Genomic DNA, 20446 nt, shown 5'->3' with positions numbered 1-20446 from the left:
TGCCATGAAGAAGGAAGGAGTTCTGGGTGTTGGAGAGGCAGCAGTCCACTGCACTGAGAGGGTGGGTGGGGTCATTATCATTACCACCAGGGCAGAGTGGTGGAGTCAGGAAGAAGAGGGCCCGAGCCAGCTAGAAAAAATGCAACTTTAAAGGCTGGGGAGAGGACAGCACCAGACTTGTCACTGAGTGGGTGAGATAGGGTGAATTTCGTGCCCAGGTACCCAGCTGGTCTTAGGTAGGAGTATGGGTGATTCATTCATAACAGCAAAGAAGGCAAAGGATTTGGGCACAGATGCTGATGGGGCTAAGGAGGCTAGGAGGCTCAGTAAGTTCTCTACTTGGTAAATAGGAAGCTGAGAGTGAGAATGGCAGTGCAGTATTGTAGGTTTGGGGAGAGAAACATGGGATTTGGTCATCTAGGAGAGAGGGAGATTGAAAAGACTGGTTGCCCGGCAGCAGGGTCCACCTGAGTTAGCGGTCATGAATTGTTAGTGACAGTGGGCAGGTCAGCTGTGTTATTCTCCAACACCTTTAGTGCTTACGGTACAGAGGTGGAGTAGGCAGAGTGGGATTTCACCAGGTCATGGCTTACATGAAAATGCTGGATCCTCAAAATAAGAGAGGGGAAAGGGAGCTGAGATTTTATGCAGCAGAATGATGATAACCAGTCACCCAATTTAGGTGAGGTAGGAGGTAAGTGAGGACTTGAGAGGTGGGAGGAGGGACAGAGCCCTGTCCGCTGCTAGGTGCTGGAGTGTAGGGGTATAGAGGTGAGAGGCTAGGGCTCCTGAGGTCAAGAAGGTCATCAGCTGGGAAGGAACCAGACATGACACGGGAAAGCGTGCTAAAGGCTGTCACGGTTCAAGTTTCATCCTATAAGCAAGTTCCCCCACGGTGAGGGCGAGGGGGCCTAGAGACGCCGTCGGGAATGCTGCAGAGGACCGAATGGACAGCGGGTGGATCCCTGTGCTCCAGCGAACTTAGTGTGATTTGGGAAGACACCTCCGCCTCCAGAGTCAGCCGCCCCGGACTGCGCTAGAGAAGGCTCAGAGGCGGGTTCGCGAGGGTTCGAGCCGCGAAATCTCTCCGGGCGCTGGGCTCCCAGCACGTCAGAACGGCTGCCTGGGCACCGAGGGCGGCTTGCGGGCAGGCGGGCCGCCGCGAGGCGAGCGGCGCGGAGGCGGGGGGCTCAGGGCTCAGCGCTCACCACGCCGCTCCGCTCTCCCCGCCTCCAGCTCTCGCTCGCTGGTGCAGCTTCCCGCGGTCGCACTCTCGTTCCTGCCGCGGCCCTCCAGCTCCACCGCCTCCGGCATTTCTCCTCCGCGTCGGTTCGCTCGCCCAGCGCCCCCGGCGTGCCGGCCCGGCCGGGCGCAGCGAAAAAACGGAGCGGGAGGTCGGCGCTGGAGCGCACCGGGGGCTCCCGCGAGCAGGGCCGGAGTGCAGTGTCCCAGCTGCCTGGCCGAGCCGGGCATCCCGCGTCGGCGGCTCTTCCATTCCGCGGACGGGGGCCCAGCGCCCCCACAGGCGCGCGTCTGACCCCTGCCCCGCCCCACCCTCCACAGGCAGGGCGGATCCAAGCAGGGGCCAGAACCCAGGGTCCGCCCAGCGGGTGTCCGATGCCCTCCCTGCAGCCTCTCCCCGGCGTAGGGACTTCTCCGCGGAGGCACAGGGAGGGCGACAGTTCCCTTTGGCACGGCTGCTGCGGAGCCAGGGGCGCTTCCTCGGTGGGTGCCTGAGCCCGGTACTCCCCTTCGGCTCCCGCTCGCGTCCTGCCTGCGCCCCTCTGCGCGCCCACGGCGGCCGAACCATGTTGTGCTGCCTGCTGGTGAGGGCCAGCAACCTCCCCAGTGTGAAGAAGGACCGGCGCAGCGACCCGGTCGCCAGCCTGACTTTCCGAGGTGAGAACCCCGTGGTCGCCGCGTCCGCCTGCGGGCACCGCCAGCCTCCCCGTGCGGCAGGCCGGGTCTACGCCCCGGCTCTGGCACTAACCCTAGACCAGGCCACCGTTTCTCCCTGTCAGCCGGGACAGAAATCTCAGCCATGTCTTCTGCCAGAGGGGCGAGGAGGGTGAAACAGCGCAGTAAATGCCACAGTGTTCTGAAATTTTGGAAAACTAAGTGCCATAGCATGTCAACAGTTATCCCTCTTCTAAGACCGACACCCAGAGGGAGTAAAAGTGTGGGTTGCAAGGTGGGTGCAGAATGAAAGGAATCAGAATCACTTAAAAATTGGGCTTGTAGACAGTGTACTCTGAAAGTTGTGTCGTTTTTTTCATTCATTCATTCATTCATTCTCCGTCTTTATGGAACACTGACCATTTTGAATCTGCCTTGTCTAGGTGGGGAGGAAAAGGAACAGAAGAGGACGGATATAGCCTTGGTACAAGAAGTGTTTAGGGGTACAAGGATGTTCTTCCAAATTCAAACAGCCTAAGCACATTGAGGTGCTTAGACAAGAGAGAATCTCTCTCTCTCTGGATAACAGAGGACTCAAACTGCCCCTTTCATCAGGCATCCTTAACCCCCAACTTTAAGGCAGACATTCCCACTGGAGGAGGTGTCTCAGGAGGGGGAAAGGGAAGAGGAAGGATCTGTCAAATTAAGAGAAGGAACAATGGCTGTGAGTCAGGCCCCCAGTTCTGCAAAGAAAGATAAATAAGGAAAGGAGAGAGGGTTTCCCTCTTACTAGGAGGCATATCCTCTGGTTTTGTGGAATTAAAAAGTACGGACATCACAAAAGATGGTCAAATGTAGAGGAAAAAGTGGCTAGTGTTTTCATGGGGTTTGAAACCAGTGGGGCACTAAAGGGGCTCTTTAGGTCTGACACATGATCTCCAAACACCCCAAAATACTAAGAACCATAGATTGAAGGCACAGTTTGGCAAAGTGAGAACTCCATGAAGCTTTTATTCTTCATTATGGGATAATTTACATTTTATTACTCTTAAAAGTGTGAATCAAACATTTTAGAAAACTTGACTATTTTCATTAATTGGAAACATTCCTGGCTTCCCACTATGAAATTCAACTTCTCTGACCCTCCCCACCCATCAGATTCCTCATAAGCCATTACTGTATAGAAATTGCAGAGCCATGACTAGCTGAAAAGGGGATCCCTGAGGATCCTGGGGGCCTTAGTAGCCTAGGTCTCTTGGATGCTTTGGTATTCTTTTGGGTCTGTTCACAGCTCTTTTTCCCTGTTTCTGGAATAGTCTTGTGGCAGCTACTAATCTCCCCATTCTGCAGATGAGGAAATGGAAACCTGAGGAAGTTAAATGATGTGTCCACATCAGTGGACATGGCAGGGAGCACTTAGAGTGGACAGTTGCCCTTGAGTGAGGTGGGTGACCAAATGTGTTGAGGTCCCTCTTGGCCGGTGCCCTGGTGCAGGTACCTCAAGCATATGCAGAGGCTGTCTTCTCCCAATCTCTGCATTCCCTGCCCTTTATGATACCTCACTATTTATTTGCACTGACAAGTCCCTAGTAAAGTTATATAATAAAGAAATATAATAGAATGTATCATCTCCAAGTGTTCAAAGTCTGTTCATCTTTCAAAGCCCTGCTGCAATGCTACCTCCTCCAGGAAGGCACCCAGGATTCCCCTGGCTTCACTAGTCTCTCCTCTCTGGATGCACAACACCTTGTCAGGTTTGCTAGCTCTCCCCCTAGCCAGCCTGTGTGTGGTACTCAGCTCCATACTGAGGACACTGTAATGCCTTGAGAGCAGTGGCCTGTGCTGTTTTTCAGGATGCCCAGTGCTGAGTGCAAATAGGCACTATGTAGTGTTTGTGTGCTTTCTGGCCATCCTCAAGATGTGCCTGGGAGCCTCAGGCAGTCTGGGGCAGTGGTTCTCATGCTTTCCCATGCCAGAAATCCTCTGGAGAGTGTGTTTGAAAGACAGATTCCTGAGGTCTGATCCAGCAGGGCTAAGTAACCAAGAAATCAGCACTCAACATCCACCTGATACAGAGCATTTTGGAACCATGCTTGAGAGAGACTGATGTGAGATGTAGTAAAAGGTGAAATTAATGTGCCTTTTCTACCCTCCCAGGAAGTATTCATGCTGGAGTTGAGGACCCAGCTGATGGTTAGAGAGACAGGCTGTTAGAATCAGACCCCAGAATTTACAGATCATCTAGGCCTGAGTGCTCAACCCTGGCTGCACATCAGAATCACATGGGGGAGGCTTTAAAAACAAGCACTGCCAATCTGCACCTTCCCTCCTCTCTTGAAGCTACATCTCTGATAGAGGGTCCCAGATAGAGATGTTTCTTAAGAATCTCCAGATGTTTCAGCTATGCAGTCAGGGGTAGAAGCCTTGAGCTGCATCCCCTCATGGCACAGAGGGGACTGTGGCCTGCTTGCAGAGAAGCCAGCCTACCGCTGTGTGCTTGGCTTCCACAGCAGCTGAAGTGCCTGGGCCTGGCTGGCCCCACTTGCCTTGCAGTTGTTCCCCAGCCATTCCAGGCTCGGGTGTAATTTCAGGACATGCCTCCCGAAATAGACTATGAGCCCTGGATGGCTGGACTATGAGAGTGTCTTTTTGGTTTCCCTCTTTCAGGGTGTCAGGGTGAAGGCTATTAATGAATACTTATTATTCTTTTGTACTTGTACTGATTAAGTAATCAGTTAACATGACCATGAGTTTCTGCGCTGGGTAGATTTTTGAGCATCTGTGTGAATGAATGCTTCATTTTCTATAGCTTTTACTCATCTGTACCTCTCTTCCACCATTTTCCAGCCTTTCATGATTATTAATGTCCTTCCATTCACTGACTTAGTTCATTGAACAAATATTTATTGAGCACCCACTATGTGCCTGGTGCTGTTGAAGGTGCTGGGGATGCATCTAAGAACAAAACAGATCCCTGTGTTCCTGGAGCTCAGACCCCTTACTTCCCTGAAGCTTGGACCTCCTATGTGCCTGCTTGGTGAGTTTCTACCCTGCTTCACCCAGGCTTGCCAGCCAGGAACTCAAGAGTCATTATAGTACCTTCCTGCTCTCTCTTCCTCCCCATGTCTTTCCAGTCAATGCCTCCTCTCTTTGCCTCCTCCTTTCTGTCTTCTGGTGGGGTGGGGGGATCTCTTGACTCTGTGCAGAAGCCTGGGGGATCTTCCAGAAGCCTCTGAAGGTGGGAACACTCCTGAGGGGTACATGTGACTCACCTGTACAGGGAAGATGGGCTGCAGGGGCTCTGGACCCTCTTAATCTGGCTTTTTAAACATTAAAAGTGACTGTAAAGCATTGAAAATGCCTTCTGTTTTTGTGTGTGTGTGTGTGTGTGAACATAATATGTAGTCCTTATAGAAAAGGATATTTTACAGAAAGGCATGAGGCAAAGTAAAAATGGTACTAAATCCTGATACTTTGAATTAATCTGTTAACAATTTGACATAGTTCCTCCAAGATTCTCCCCCTCCCACCCCACACACACTTATTTTAAAAAGCAATTTTAGTTGTGAAATTTAACATCCAAGTAAAGTACATAAAATGTAGACGTATGCTTTCACACCGTGTTTCATCTGGGGGCAATTTTGTTCCTCAGGGCACATTTGGCCATGTCTGGAAACATTTGGGGTTGTCACCACTGGGTGGGGGAATGGGGTGCTACTGTCATCTGGTGGGTAGAGGCCAGGGATGCTGCTAAGCCTCCCACAGTGCACAGGACAGCCCCACAAGACCCACATGAGTAGCTGTCCAGCCCCTAATGTTAATAGTGCCAAGGCTGAGAAGCCCTGTTGTAATGAATAAATTATGATGGGAACATCCATGTATACCACCCAGTATAGAACCTTACTGGACCCAACTTCCCACCAGAAGTCCCCAGACCCACCCCTGTCTTCCTCTCTAGAGATAATCCCATCCCAGATATCTTTTTTTCAAATGTTTACATGTTTACATTTTCACTCAACAGTAAACCAGAGGCAGTTTTCTATGTCAGTAAATATTATTCTACATACCTTTTAATGTCTGCATAGTATTCTATTATATGGATGCACCATAATTCAATGAATCAATCCCCTACTGATGAATATTTGGGTTGTATCAAATTTTTCATATTTATATCCAGTGCTTAAATTATACTGTGAGAAATATTCTCGTGACTAACTCTTTGCCCACATACTTAATTTTTTCCTTTCGGTAAATACTGGAAGTGGTATTGCTGTGTCAGTTTACAGATGTATTTAAGGCTTTGCTGCTTTCCCCAAATTTCTCTCCTGCAAATCTGCACAAACTTTAATCTCCTGTTAGCAGAGTAGGAGGGCTTATTTTCTTATAATCCTGCAATCATGCAAATCTTTAGCAATTTCTTAGGTTCAAAGGGTACTCGTAGCATTTCAGTGTTACTACTTATTTGCATTTATTTATTTCTTCCTGATTGGCTTTTTAATTAGCCCAGTTTTGGGAAGAAGGGGCATTTGCCTTTTTCTTAGTTGTAAGTGGTCTTTCATATTAAGGATATTAACAATTTGTCATAAATGTCTCACATATCTTCCCTAGTTCCAATTGACCTTTTGGGGTTAATTCCCTAGTTCCAATTGACCTTTTGGGGACCTCTCTCAGTGCATTCTGTCACAGGCAGTGTATCCACTCACTAATGACCCCTTCCTGGCTACTTGTTTCCTGGAAAGTGTGGTTTCAGCTAGAATCTAGGAAGATGGAGATGGGGTGGGAGTTCTTGAGGGTGAGAAGCCCAGGGCTCTGCTGGGGAGAAAGGAGACAGCTGCCCAGTTTTTGGGGTGTGCAGGCTTTAGTCAGGGCACAGATGGTGGGGCAAGTGTCAGAATCATCAGCGTCTACCTGCCCTTTTGTTAGGGGCTATCTGTGCCCAGAGGCAAAGCAGACCTTCCTTCAGCAGAAGCCAGGGCTAACTTCTCCTATCAGTTGCCACTGCCTTTAGGTTGTCTGCAGATACTTTGAATTTCTATTGCTTTCTTTGTCTGATGGGCAGTCTAATGATGTGTCAAGAGAGTGTCAAACAGAGCAACTCCTCAGTAAGTATCTGTGGATTGTATGAGAAGCTGCATCTAGGCTGCCTGCAGGATCTGAAGGCACCCTGCAGCCTCTGACAGTAAGTCCTGTCACCTGACTCAGGAGCACAAACAGCCCATGCCTCTCTCTCTGGGAGACCCAAACACGCCATCCCCTCTCCTCTGTGCTCCCTCCCAGGGTGAAGGGCACCAACCGCCACCATGCATCCCTGTCAGAACCTGAGACGCGCTCTCCTCCCCCTTCCTCTTTCCCCACCCAGACCCTGGTCATAGACCCCAAGCCCACTGTGTCCTCACCATCTACTACCTGGACTTAAAAAAAAATGTGGTAAAATACACTTAACATAAAATTTACAAAATTAACCATTTTTAAATGTACAGTTCTGTGGTATTAAGTACATTCTTATTGTGCAGCCATTGCCACCATCCACCTCCAGATGCTTTCATCTTCTCCAACTGAAGTTACACTCACTGAATAATAACCCCCCATTGCCTCCTACCCAAGCCCCTGGTAATTAGCTTCTTTCACTCAGCAAAGTGTTCTCAAGGTTCATCCATGTTGTAGCATGTATCAGAATTTCCTTCCTTTAAAGCTGAATAATATTCCCTTGCTTGTATATCCCACATTCTGTTTATCCATTCATCTATCTGTGGATATTTGGACATTGAGATGCATTGGAAAATGGACCTGTATTTATTAGCTTTTCTTTAAACCTTCTTTTGACAGGCATGAAAACCTCTCACATTACATATTATACTTAGCATCCTCAGTAAAAATCTGAGTTAGAGTTTGTCTTCTCCACTGTCATCAGTCTGACAAGCATAAGCATTTTGTCTGCTTCCCAAATGAACCCTGACTTTATCATTGTGTTGGGAGAAGGGGGGGTTCTGTCCTTCTCAGCTACTAAGAGATGGTTAGCTGGCTGTGCCAGAAGCCAGGGTGCTCCCTCCACACTGTAACCCACGTGGGTATCCTGGCCCTGGGGCCAAATGGCATCTTGGGCCACTGAAAGGGATCTGTCTACACAACGTGGGCCTGAAGGCATGAGTGGGGCCAGGTACCCAGACTGCTGGGGAGAAAACACCTTGGCCACTGTTAGGTAGACCTCACCTAACAGTGAGAGACCTCACCTAACAGGAGAGAGAGGGTATTGATGTGCCTCCTTGAGTGAGGCTGTGGCCATGTCTGATGCTCAGGTGTCAGGAGATGCAGGGGGCTCCTGCCAGTGGAGACTGCTCAGCCAGGTGGCCCCAGTGCTGGCAGGGCAGGATGGGCTGTCTTCTTTACCTCCGCTCTGCTTCTGTCTCTCAGGCCCCCGCTCCCCTCCCACAGCCTGTGGTCTTTAGTGGAGTTGACTCCAGTGGGGACAGGACAATGAGCCTCATCATTCCTGTCTAACACACCTTGGCTCTTGGCTCAGGACCAAGATGGTGATTTCTTTGTTCTCCCGTTCTCCTCTGACAATCTTCCTTTAAAGCAATATTTTCAAACTTTTTGGACTGTCATCCACAACAAGAAATCTATTTCACATTAAGACATAGTACATACACATAAATGTGTATGTGAAAATATAACCAGAAGTTTCCAGTAATAGTACTTTTATGATGAAAGATGTACTCTGATGTTTTCTTATCTAATCTATTCTGTCATTAAAAAGACATACTGGTCAACTCACTCAATTGTTGTCATAGCCTACTATTGGGTCCCAATGAGCAGTTTGAAAAACACTACCCTGCAGCAATGGGGGATTCTGGTCTAGTACTCTGGGGTACAGTTGAAGTGGTAGGCCTGGGGAAACAAGTGAAGAATTTCCATGGGGATAGTAGAGTCCTTCCATGGTAGGCTTATTCTTCTTCACTGAGTCATTGACTCTGGAGGAACACCCTAGAGCTACAGCATGATTTGTATGGATATCTGCTGGCCCTCAATTCTGCAGAGCAATCTGGGGAGAGGGTATATGACCATCCCTGCAACCCCCAGCATGAGCTGTGAGCTCTCCTGTGTCTTTAACTATTGAGTCTCTTAAGTAACATACATAAAGGCATATCTCTCAAGGCCAAATTTAATTATCAAGGTCAGGACAGGTCTAAATCCATAGTGAGGAAGCAACTATTTACTTAACTATTTCCTAATTCGTAGCATGCCCTCCCTTCCCTTGGTGTCTGTAAGTCATGTGACTGTGCTGGGTTAAAGTTTCATTTCTTCTTTGCTCCTCCTTAGGGCCAAAGCTCCTTTCTGTGACCCTCCCTCCATTGTCATCCAGAGGGTCTCAGAGTTTGCCCTTCCAACAAGGACTTAATGAAATCTCGCTGAGGGCCTTTGTTCTCATCTTCAGGGAAGGCAGGAAGCAGACAATGTTTAAAAGACACTTTGCACAGGGCTCTGCACACAGACACTGCTCAACTGATACTAGCCAGGAGCACCAGGAAATATTCCCAAGTGGACAACTCAAGAGAGGCTACAGATGGAATTTTCCAGGTTACTCCTGTAGGTCATCAGAAGTTGATAGGGGAGGGGAAGTGAACACCTAAATAGCATCTCATATCCCATCAAAACCCTGTAAAGTAGACACTGCCAAGGGAACTGAGGCCTAGAAAGATTATAAACTGGTCTAAGGTCACACAGCATTGGCTGTTGGAATGACTCCAAAGCCTTTAACCCCTCCTGGAGCCACACCAACATGGTCCACAAGGAGATTCAGAGCGATTCAGCCAGCACAGGCATGGACCAACTTCGTGAAGGTGATGGCACCCCACCTAGGTCGCCTCCCCCATCATCGTGCCTCCTTTCGTCCCCCTCTGTCAGCTGACACACAGCTGTACTGTTAATGCAGTCTGGTGGTGTTCCCTGAGAAGAGTGGTCCTGTCCTCTGTTGAGGAAGTCAACTTGCCACCAACTTCAGAAAGAAAAGGATCCACTCATTCAGCGCCCAATTACTGAGAACCTCTCTATATACTAAGATTACTAATGTGAGTAAGGCATGGTGTTTACCCTCTGAAGCTCACAGACCAGATGGGGAGGCAGACATAGAAGCACACAGTTATCCTGATGTCTGATGCATGTGCTCACAGCTTGTAACCATCTCAGTCTGGGAGAGTGAGGGGACATTTTTCAGAGGAGACACAACTGAGGTGGGTATTGATGAATCAGTAGAGTTTGCTAGATGTATCTGAGGAGGGGAGGAGATGTGAACTCACATTTAAAGAGTATGCTGTGTGCCAGGCCCCTTACTCATCCTATCTTGTTTACTTTTCATAACCTTATAGGGAGATTTTATTATGACCTTACAGATGAGGAAATAGAGGCTGAAATGTTCAATGAATTTCCTAAGAGGTTCTACAGGGGTGGTATATGGACCCCTGGGGGAATCCCCAAGACAATGAGCAGGTCAGTAAGGTTAAAACTATTTTCACAACAACACTAGGTTTTTATTTGCCTTTTTCATTGTATTGACATGTGCATTGATGGTACAGCAGTGATAAAAGATAAAACTGCTGGTGCCCTAATACCAATGAAGGCCTTGGTGCCAAACTGTACTCGTCCTTGTATTCTTCACCCTCAGGTATTTTCAGTTAAAAAGAAAAAAAGCCAGTTTCACTGAAGAATGTCCTTGACAAAGCAGCACAATTATTAATTTTATTAATCTTGATCCCCAAGAACACATTGTTGTAATGTGTTGTGTGTTGAAATGGGAAGTATACATAGAGGACTTGTGCACATTGAAAAATGATGATTGTTGCAAGAAAAAAAGCACTTGTATGAATGCTTGAGTTGCGAGCTGAACTAGCCATTAATTTTTTGTGGAATACTGTCTTTACTTGAAAGTAAAGATGAATGACAAGCTGTGATTATTCAGTCTTGGGCATTTAATAGACAGTTTCTTGAAAATGAATGAGTGGAGACGTTATTTAAAGCTGACACTTGGTATTTGTCGCCAATCATAAAATCTGAGCTTTCAGACAAAAATTGGAATTTTAGAAAACTTCTATCTTCCAAATTCCTAGTATTTAATGACTCTTCTGATAAGATTGATGGCGATATTAATGAATGTGATTTTTCGGTATTATATAATGAAATGTGTCAGTATTTGCAAGGTCTGGAAAACTTAATGAACAAAAATTTTCCAAATGATGAATGGAAGCCAGTACAGAATCATGCATGGGTGAAGTGTTCATTCAAAATACAAGACAGAACAGTAGAATTTAATGTAACGGTATAAAGTGTTCATAGAGCTGGTTTCAGATTTCACACTGCAACTAACTTTTAAGGAATACTATTTGCTGAGTTTTGGTGTAGTATCACGGAAGGATATCCATAATTATCTGAAAATTTGTTAAAATATGTCTCTCTTTCCAACTATATATCTGGATGGATTTTCTTCATAGATATCGACCAAAGCAAGACATCTCAATAGACTGAATGTAGAAATATTTATGAGAATCCAGCCAGCATGAAAGAGAGTTGCAAAATGTAAAGTTTTACTTTTATTTCCCTTTGTTTTGGAAATTAGTTTTTTTAAATAAAATATGTCACTTATGTTAACATTCACTGGGTTTATTCTTATCATTTAAAATTAATTACTGAATAAATATTTTTAAATGCCTGAGTTTTGATATCAAATACAGTAAAAGTTGGTAGATATAAGCCGCCTAGATTAAAGCTCTTTGGAGTTCTCAGTAATTTTTAAGACTTACATCCTGTGACCAAAGAGTTTGAGAACTGCTTCCCTAAGGTCATAAATGTTCTGTGGTGGTCTGTGTCCTTGCATTTCCTACATCAGTGATTTTGCAATAGGTGGAGAGGGGGTTGGGAACTCACCCTCTCCCACTGGGGCATGTGTATCAGAATCTTGAGGAAACTTCTGAAGGCTGAGCAACCATTTTCAGCATAATAGTCTTAGATTCAAAGGAGCCATGGACATACAATGGGGAAATGACAGTCTCTTCAACAGATGGTGCTGGCAAAACTGGACAGCTACATGTAAGAGAATGAAACTGGATCACTGTCTAACCCCATACACAAAAGTAAATTCAAAATGGATCAAAGACCTGAATGTAAGTCATGAAACCATAAAACTCTTAGAAAAAAACATAGGCAAAAATCTCTTGGACATAAACATTAGTGACTTCTTCATGAACATATCTCCCCGGGCAAGGAAAACAAAAGCAAAAATGAACAAGTGGGACTATATCAAGCTGAAAAGCTTCTGTACAGCAAAGGACACCATCAATAGAACAAAAAGGCATCCTGCAGTATGGGAGAATATATTCACAAATGACAGATCCGATAAAGGCTTGACATCCAAAATATATAAAGAGCTCACGCACCTCAACAAACAAAAAGCAAATAATCCAATTAAAAAATGGGCAGAGGAGCTGAACAGACATTTCTCCAAAGAAGAAATTCAGATGGCCAACAGACACATGAAAAGATGCCCCACATTGCTAGTTACCAGAGACATACAAATTAAAACCACAATGAGATATCACCTCACACCAGTAAGGATGGCTACCATCCAAAAGACAAACAACAACAAATGTTGGCGAGGTTGTGGAGAAAGGGAAACCCTCCTACACTGCTGGTGGGAATGTAAATTAGTTCAACCATTGTGGAAAGCAGTATGGAGGTTCCTCAAAATGCTCAAAATAGACTTACCATTTGACCCAGGAATTCCACTTCTAGGAATTTACCCTAAGAATGTAGCACTCCAGTTTGAAAGAGATAGATGCACCCCTACAAGCAACCTAAGTGTCCATCAGTAGATGAATGGATAAAGAAGATGTGGTACATGTACTCAATGGAATATTATTCAGCCATAAGAAGAAAACAAATCCTACCATTTGCAACAACATGGATGGCGCTAGAGGGTATTATGCTCAGTGAAATAAGCCAGGTAGAGAAAGACAAGTACCAAATGATTTCACTCATATATGGAGTATAAGAACAAAGAAAAAACTGAAGGAACAAAACAGCAGCAGAATCACAGAACCCAAGAATGGACTAACAGTTACCAAAAGGAAAGAGACTGGGGAGAATGGGAGGGTAGGGAGGGATAAGGGCGGGGAAGAAGAAAGGGGGTACTATGATTAGCATGTATAATCTGGGGGTTGGGGGAAAAGGGAGGGCTGTGCAACACAGAGAAGACAAGTAGTGATTCTACAAAATCTTACTATGCTGATGGACAGTGACTGTAATGGGGTTTTGGGGGGACGTGGGGTAGGGGAGAGCCTAGTAAACATAATGTTCTTCATGTAATTGTAGATTAATGATAACAAAAAAAGATAGTCTTAAATTCTACCAAGCCCTGCTCTGCTTCTCCCCCTTAGATGTTTCTCCACGATTTTTCTTTGCTCATTCTGTGTTTCTCTCCAGATTCTTCCCCAGACCTTGCTCATGCCCATGACTCCTCTCTGCTTTCCTCTTTGTCCTGTTCTGAAACAGGCCAGAGGGGACTCAGCTCAGAGGTGGTCACTGGCAATGCTCAGCTTCAGAGGAGGACCTGGTGGTTCTGGGAGATGTTTCCAGAGGCTTGTGGGCTTTCAGAGGCCAGACTATGTGAAAGCTGAGCAGTCCAGGTGGAGACCAAAGGCTTCTCACTGGAGAGCCTTGCACGGGGGTGGGGGTGGGGGTGGCAGGTTGAACCACATGAGATGCAACCCAAATATAAGTTCTGTGTCTAGCTGTACATTTTATCATCCACTGAGCACACAATCATTTCTGTTCTGACGCTTAGTGGAAGAGTTGGACAGGTTTAGCCCTTCCTCAGCTACTCTTCAAACTTGAGGCTCCAGAGCAAGCACCCTGGCCGGCTTCCTGTGGTCTGGGGCCCTGTGGCTCCCATCTCAGCCATTGCAGTGTTAGTTTTCTTGTTGTCTACCAAAGCCGTTCTATATTCCCTTGACCCAGTCCGCAGGAGCAGATAGAACTGCCTCGGGACAGCCTGCTTCAGATAGACCCCTTGAAGGCGAGGGTAAAGGGAATTTTTTTTAAAAATTGAGGTACAATTTATATACCCTAAAATTCACCATTTTAACCATTTAAAGTGTATAGGTTAGATAGGTTTTAGTATATTCACAATGTTGTTCAACCGTCATCATTAACTAATTCCAGAACATTTCATCACTCCAAAAAGAAACTTCTATTAGGCATTCACTTTGCCATTTCCATCTCCTTATACTCCCTAGAACCTATTAATCTATTTCCTCTCTCTGTGGATTTGCCCATTCTGGATAGTTTATATAAATGGAATCATATGAGGTGTGGAGGTGGATGTTTTTAAAAAGAAAGATGGTATATTTTCTATGATGATCATTCATTCTTAGAGTCAGAAAATTGACAATGAAAAAACTTTATTTGGAAAGTCAGTAATAACAGTAACAAACTCATTAAGAAAGGTCAGCCTGGGTTCCTTTAAAAATATCTATCTGATGGGGCTGCTGTTTCTCCACCCCAGAGCTGAGGGTGAAGCCATGTGGTCGGCTGCAGCCCGGTGGAGTCTCAGGGCTACTCTGGCTTGGTAAGGTTGTCTTTGGTGGGTGCTCTGCACTGCAGGTCTTAGAAGTGACCCTAACTTGGTGGAAGGTATAGTGATGGGACACATCTCTCCAATTTCCCTTTGCATCTCTCCTAGGGGTGAAGAAGAGAACCAGAGTCATCAAGAACTGTGTGAACCCCGTGTGGAATGAGGTATGTGAGCTTTCACCTCCTTCCTTCTCTGTCTGCTGCCCTGTCCCCACACCGCCGGTCAGGGGCCTCCTCCAGGACATGGCTTTCTTGGCTGTCCTGTCAAGGAAGGGAGGGGCTGGTGGTCAGAGGGCCCAGTAAATCCTCCTGGTGCTGGGACCCTGGAAGGAGGCTGGCTGGCCTGGCCTGCCAGGTAAAGAGGCATCTCGCCTGTGGTGGGGATGTGGCGTGGGGAGGAGCGAGATGTCTTCTGCCTCTTTCCCCTCCAGCTCTGGCCAGCCAGGCGGAGGGTGTTCAGGGGCTCTCTTGTCTGCTTTATCTCCCTCACATTGGCTGTTCTCCCTGCCCAAAGCCCACCTCCTCACCACACAGCCCTCCCTGACTAGCCATGCCCTCCTCTGGCTCCTCCTGGCCTCTGCCCCCTCAACCGGCAGCCTGCATTAGCTCCCTGGTGGTCCTCCGGGAGCCCTGGGTGCTTGTGTGGAGGGGGTCGGGACGCGTAAAGGAGCCTTTGCTCTGAGGAGGGCCCGGGGCCTGCGGATGGTCCTACCCATGCTGCCCAGCAGAGGCCTAGCTCTGAGCACACTGAGCTTGGTCCCTGGGGATGCAGGGGGTCACCTGGCATTTTCCCCAGCTGTGCTCCTGGCCAAGCTTCCTGGTGATTGGTGGGACTGAGCTGGGTGAGGCCGGGCGGCATGGGAGTCTGCCTCCTCCTCTCTTCTGCCACCCTTGGCTCTCACTCTCACTTCTGATGTTCTGGGGTCCTGTTCTTTATGTACCCATTCACTTATTTGCCCATCCCTCCACCAACGTCGCCATGGATGTCTGCTCAGTGCCTGGGGGACCAGGGTGAACCAGACACAGTTCTTTCTCCTAGGGGGCCACAGGCTAAAACATCTTTTCTCCTTTTCTTCCAGGGCTTTGAGTGGGACCTCAAGGGCATCCCCCTGGACCAGAGCTCCGAGCTTCATGTGGTGGTCAAAGACCATGAGACGATGGGGAGGAACAGGTGAGGCGGGTAAGGGGAACTCCATGGCCTGAAGGTGCAGGTAGGGTCCTGGTGGATGCAGACTCCCAGAGCTGACCCCAGAGAGCTGCATTTCTTGAAGACCTGAGTCTTGTGGGCCAGGCCCAGTGGAAGATGCCGGGGAGAGGCCTGGCTGCAGCCCTAGGAACTCATCCATGGGTATTTCTGAGAGCTATCCAGGCTGCGGGGAAGTAAGATGGGCAGGAAACAGGTACGCACATGTTTGCAGAGAAAGCTCGTGCCCCGGGGAGCAGGGAGGAAAAGGCTTCCTGTGTCCTGCTCCAGCCCTGGGGTGCCTGGGCACGGCCCTCTCTCCCCGCCCAGGCCAGGCTGGTGAGGGCAGCGCAGATTCCAGGAGGCAGCAGGCAAATCCAGGCTGCACTGGCAGGGAGCTCCCGAGGAAGGCTTCCTAGAAGAGGTGCGGTCTGTAGGTTAGAAGTCAGAACAGTAGGAATGGTTCACGCTGACTACACCCATCCTTGCCCACGTTTCTGTTATTACTTTGTGTTGATAGTGAGACGCTTTCCAGGCAGGGGGAGTAAAGGAGCAAAGCTGTGGTGGCAAAAGGAACCTCTCCCTAGGCAGGCAGTGGGTTCTTTTGCCCCTGGGCCCTGCCTGTGCTGGTGGCAGGGACTGGGGGGTGGGCGGGGCCAAGCCAGCTTGCAGACAGGATGGCTGACTGTGGGGATGGCTGGTCTGGGGGATGCAGCCTGTGAGGTTGCACAGCCTTGAACATCAGGATGGGGGTTCAGCATCCTTGCTGGGCATGCCAGGGTGTGTTGGGTGCTAGCGGGGGTTGGTTCATGCTCCAGCTATCATTTACTGAGGCCTAAGCCCAAGGACCAGGCATGGGCTTGCTGTCTGTGACCTGTTCACAGGGAACCTTTGTTGGGGAACTGGGTCAGCCTGTGTCTGAGGTCTGGGAAGCCTGGTTGTCTTACTCTGGGGTGGGAGAGGAGAGAGATGGAAGGAGCCAGGACTCAGAGTGCTGGGGAAGGCCAACCAGAGACTCACGCTGCAAAACACCTGGAAAGCTTGAACTCTTAAAAAGCATGGAGGAAAAACCCAACTAATTCAGTCTCCCTGTGGCTCTACTGGCCGTAGGGGCAAGACATGGTGTGTATGGGGATGGTGGGGGCACTTTCACTGGGCCATCCAAAGGTGGGGCTGCAAGGGGTGGGGGCCCAGGGGCCTGTGACCCATCTTGTCCAGCCTGGACCTCAGCAGCCCCTGCCTGCACACAGGGCTGGGGCTGGAATCAGTTCATACCAGCACCCTGACACAGACATTTTGTGGAAAAAACACAGTCTCTGACAGGCATGACTGGTGGATCTATAGGCGAGGGATGAAGCGACACTGGCTGTCCCACAAGACTGTCTGGACGAGGGTCACACAGACTGACTCAAAGGCTGGGGGAGTCTTCAGAGAGATTGAAGAAGGGAGGGCATTCCGTGTTCAGGTACGGAGGACAGGTGGGCTGAGGCCATGCAGGGTGGGGCTCAGCACACGACATGAGCAGCCTGGAGAGAATACAGCAGTGGGGCCAGATCGCGAGGGGACCTCTAATACCAGGCTCAGGATATTAGTAGCCGAACCACAGCAGTTGATGTTTACCAAGAGCTTAGCTGAATGTCTGGCCTTGTGTTGACTGTTTATAGTACAATATATTTTTAATCAGTTAGGTAGTGCAGTTATAGTCATCATCATTACCGATGGAGGAACTGAGGCTCTGAGAGATTGGGTAATTTTCTCAAAGGCTAGTGATGGCTGGCAGAGCTGTGATTGACAGGCAGGTCTGCACAGTTCATAACCACTGAGCCTCCTGCACCTCCCAGAGGCTCCTTGGAGCTCTAGGTGGGTGCTGGGCTCTTCTGGAGAGTTCTTCGTGATGATGCTGGAGTTGAGAGAGTTAGCTAGACAAAGGTGGGACAGCCTATTTACTGCAAGTCATGCAGAGGAAATGCGTGTTTCATTTTCATGATCACATTTGGTATTACAGGCCCTGTGGGGCAATTTGTAAGACCATGAAGGTGGCATGAGAACAGGGGCTGTGACCATAATTTTGATCAATTCAGGAGCCAGGTTGGCCTTCAGGGTGACAGACCAGTGCCACACATGGGCTGTTCTGACCTGTGGGTCAGAGGCCACACCAGGCAGCAGGCTGCCTCGCATGTTGGTGCCCTCTTGTTGGTGCCTGTGGGTGTCCTCTAGCTCCCAGGAGGAAGTCAGCTCCTTGAAAACCAGTTCCCTACATGACCAGTTCACTGCAGTTCCTCAAACATCAACTTGCAGAAGAGCTAACGCTCAGAACTTCCCAATTCATCAGAAACTTCTTTCTAATAACTAGTTGAATATACTTTGTGAGTTTTCCAAACATTTATCTCAATTTTGCATGTCTAGCAATTAAAAATTGAATTCTATGTCCCTGGGCCATGCAGCCTCCACAGTAGTTTGCTTGGATCTATGGTACAGAGGGGGAGCCTCAGAGCAAAGGGAGGGGACAGGCAAGGTCATTCTGTGATGCCCCCTGGGTTAGGTGTCACAGTACCATAACTCCACACAGGAAATGTGTGGAAAAAATCTGAGATTAAAAGTATTAACAATTCTAAAGCTGCAAAAGTAAGAAACATACCAGGAAGTGGTGGGACCAACCATGTGACATTTTTCATTTTGAGAGAGAAAGGGAAAAAATTCAGTAAATTCAATTTCCTGAGCATTTTAAATTGGACACCTAATTATTGCCCTCAAGTTGTCACTGGTCAGGAAGCAAACAGGGAAATAACAGTTGAACAGGGCAGTGTCTGTTGTCATCTGACTGCCCTCGGGGCGTCGGTGAGTCCCACTGGGTCCTCATGCAGCCACCCCTTTGTTGCTGGCGGTCCGGGAATATTTCCCCCTTGGGTCTTCGGCAGGCAGATGGGTCAGGCCCTCCTGGGCGTCAACTCTCACCCCTCTGCCTCCTGCTGACCTGCCTCGTCTGCCCCCACCCGCTTCTGGAGTCCCCTCGGCACCTCCCTCATTCGGTACGGCCTCTCACTCAGCATCCCTGCCTCCAGTCTCTTGCTTTAATTCTTTTCCCTCCTCCCTCCTCTCCTTTTATTCTTTCTCTCCCATTTGGCCACCTCCACTCGCTTCTTTCTGGCTTCTGGGGCATTTGACGTTTCTCAGCTTCCCCTGATGACCTGTGGCTACCTGGCTGTCCTCGTTACCCCAGATGGGTCTGCTGGCCCGGGGTGGGGTCTTGGTGCATCAGGAGGGGAACCCATAGCTGGAAACTGCCTCAGACTGCCCAGGTCCCCACCCAACCTGAGCCCAAGGGAGCCCTGATCCAGTGGCAGGAGTGGACCAACTTTGGGTTCATAAAATCAGGTTTGAAATGCACATAAAAGGAAACCCCACTCCTAAGGATGGGAGACACACCGACGAGCACAGCGGTAGGTGCTGAACTGCAGGCCCAGGCTGCACTCAACAACTTCCTGTTTACTCTGGGCTTCTGGAGGGGTGATGACCCTGATCTCTGACCAGCCGTTCTAATCCCTGGGATGTTCAGCCCAGAAGCTCCTAATCTAGGCCACATAGTAGCATCATGGCACACAACCAGTGCTGGGCCCTGCCTGGGGTGTAACGGGCTGGGGCAGAGCTTGGGCTTCATTACACATGCTCAGGTATTAGCCATTTGTCTGTGCAGCCCTGGGTGAGAGCCAGTCATCTCTATTCCGGACCAGTGTTGCCCAGTGGAACTTTCTGAGATGGTGGCACTGTTCTGTGTTGGCTAATGTAGCTGAAGAACTGAAGTTTAAATTTAACTTAATTTAATTTAAATTTAAATTGCTAATGTGCATAATGGCTACTGTGTTGGACAGTGTCGTCTAGATTTCTAGAACAGTGTTCCAGCCCTGGCCACATGTGAGAATGAACTGGGAACTTTAAGATAATCAGTGTTTGGGCTCTGCAGTGGATTGATTAAACCCCAAGTGGAGTTGGGTGTAGGCATCAGCACTTCTTGAAACAGCCCAGGGGAGGCCAGTGTGCATTCAGGCTTGAGTGCCCACTGTGTTACAGTAGTGCTGGCACTTCTGCAAGGAATTGCTCTCAATATTTTCATGGATTAGCTGAGAAATAAGTATAAACTGTCACTCTTGTAATAGTTTATGTATGTAATTATTGATGGAAATAATCACCATAAAATAATCATGGTTGGAACTGCACATGGTAAAATTGTTGAGGAAATGAAATTGTTAAGGAAATGAAAAACTGCCTGAAGAGTCCTACTGGTACCTGTGAACACCAATCTGGGAAAACAGTTCCAGAAAAGAAAATTCAAAATGGGAAGGAGCTATATATTTGATAAAATTTGATATGAACAATAAAAATTTTTTTTGAGTCATATCTGTGTTGGGAAATTTAAACAGAAAATAACTGTTACCAATGACAATAATTTTGGTAAAATAAAAATGAATGTAAAAAAAAGGAAATAGTTTAATTGCAATGTATACAAAATATATCAACAAATTAAATTAAACCCATGTAATTTGCTCTGGAAAATGCCTTTCCAGTGGAAATTAATTCATATAGATGTATTTTTTTATTTATATGTTTGGTAAATGTAAACACAGAAGCAAAAGTCTCCATGGGGTCAAAGCATCCACCTGTCAAAATACCAGGGTCAGTAAAATGGGGGAGGCACGGGGAAGGCTGTGCAACACAGAGAAGATAAGTAGTGACCTACAGCATCTTACT

General features: G+C 47.9%; 1 protein-coding gene across 22 annotated transcripts in view; it reads left to right on the top strand.

Annotated features, from left to right (window-relative positions):
- Window positions 1–20446, top strand: part of DYSF (dysferlin) — a 220531-nt gene that overhangs the window by 8440 nt on the left and 191645 nt on the right. For 9 of the 22 annotated variants that reach the window (XM_073211609.1, XM_073211629.1, XM_017668654.3 and 6 more), the window contains exons 2-3: window positions 14627–14682; window positions 15597–15688. In XM_073211609.1, coding sequence (XP_073067710.1) covers window positions 14627–14682; window positions 15597–15688 — 148 coding nt within the window. Of the gene's footprint in view, window positions 1–1135; window positions 1900–14626; window positions 14683–15596; window positions 15689–20446 lie in introns of those variants that run through there. The other 13 variants (XM_073211624.1, XM_073211620.1, XM_073211651.1 and 10 more) reach the window with 12 other exon arrangements.

Source organism: Manis javanica, chromosome 1, assembly GCF_040802235.1.
Source record: "Manis javanica isolate MJ-LG chromosome 1, MJ_LKY, whole genome shotgun sequence".
Lineage (NCBI taxonomy): Eukaryota > Metazoa > Chordata > Mammalia > Pholidota > Manidae > Manis > Manis javanica.
The sequence above is the reverse complement of the archived record's forward strand: the minus strand, read 5'-3'. Positions and strand labels throughout refer to the sequence as shown.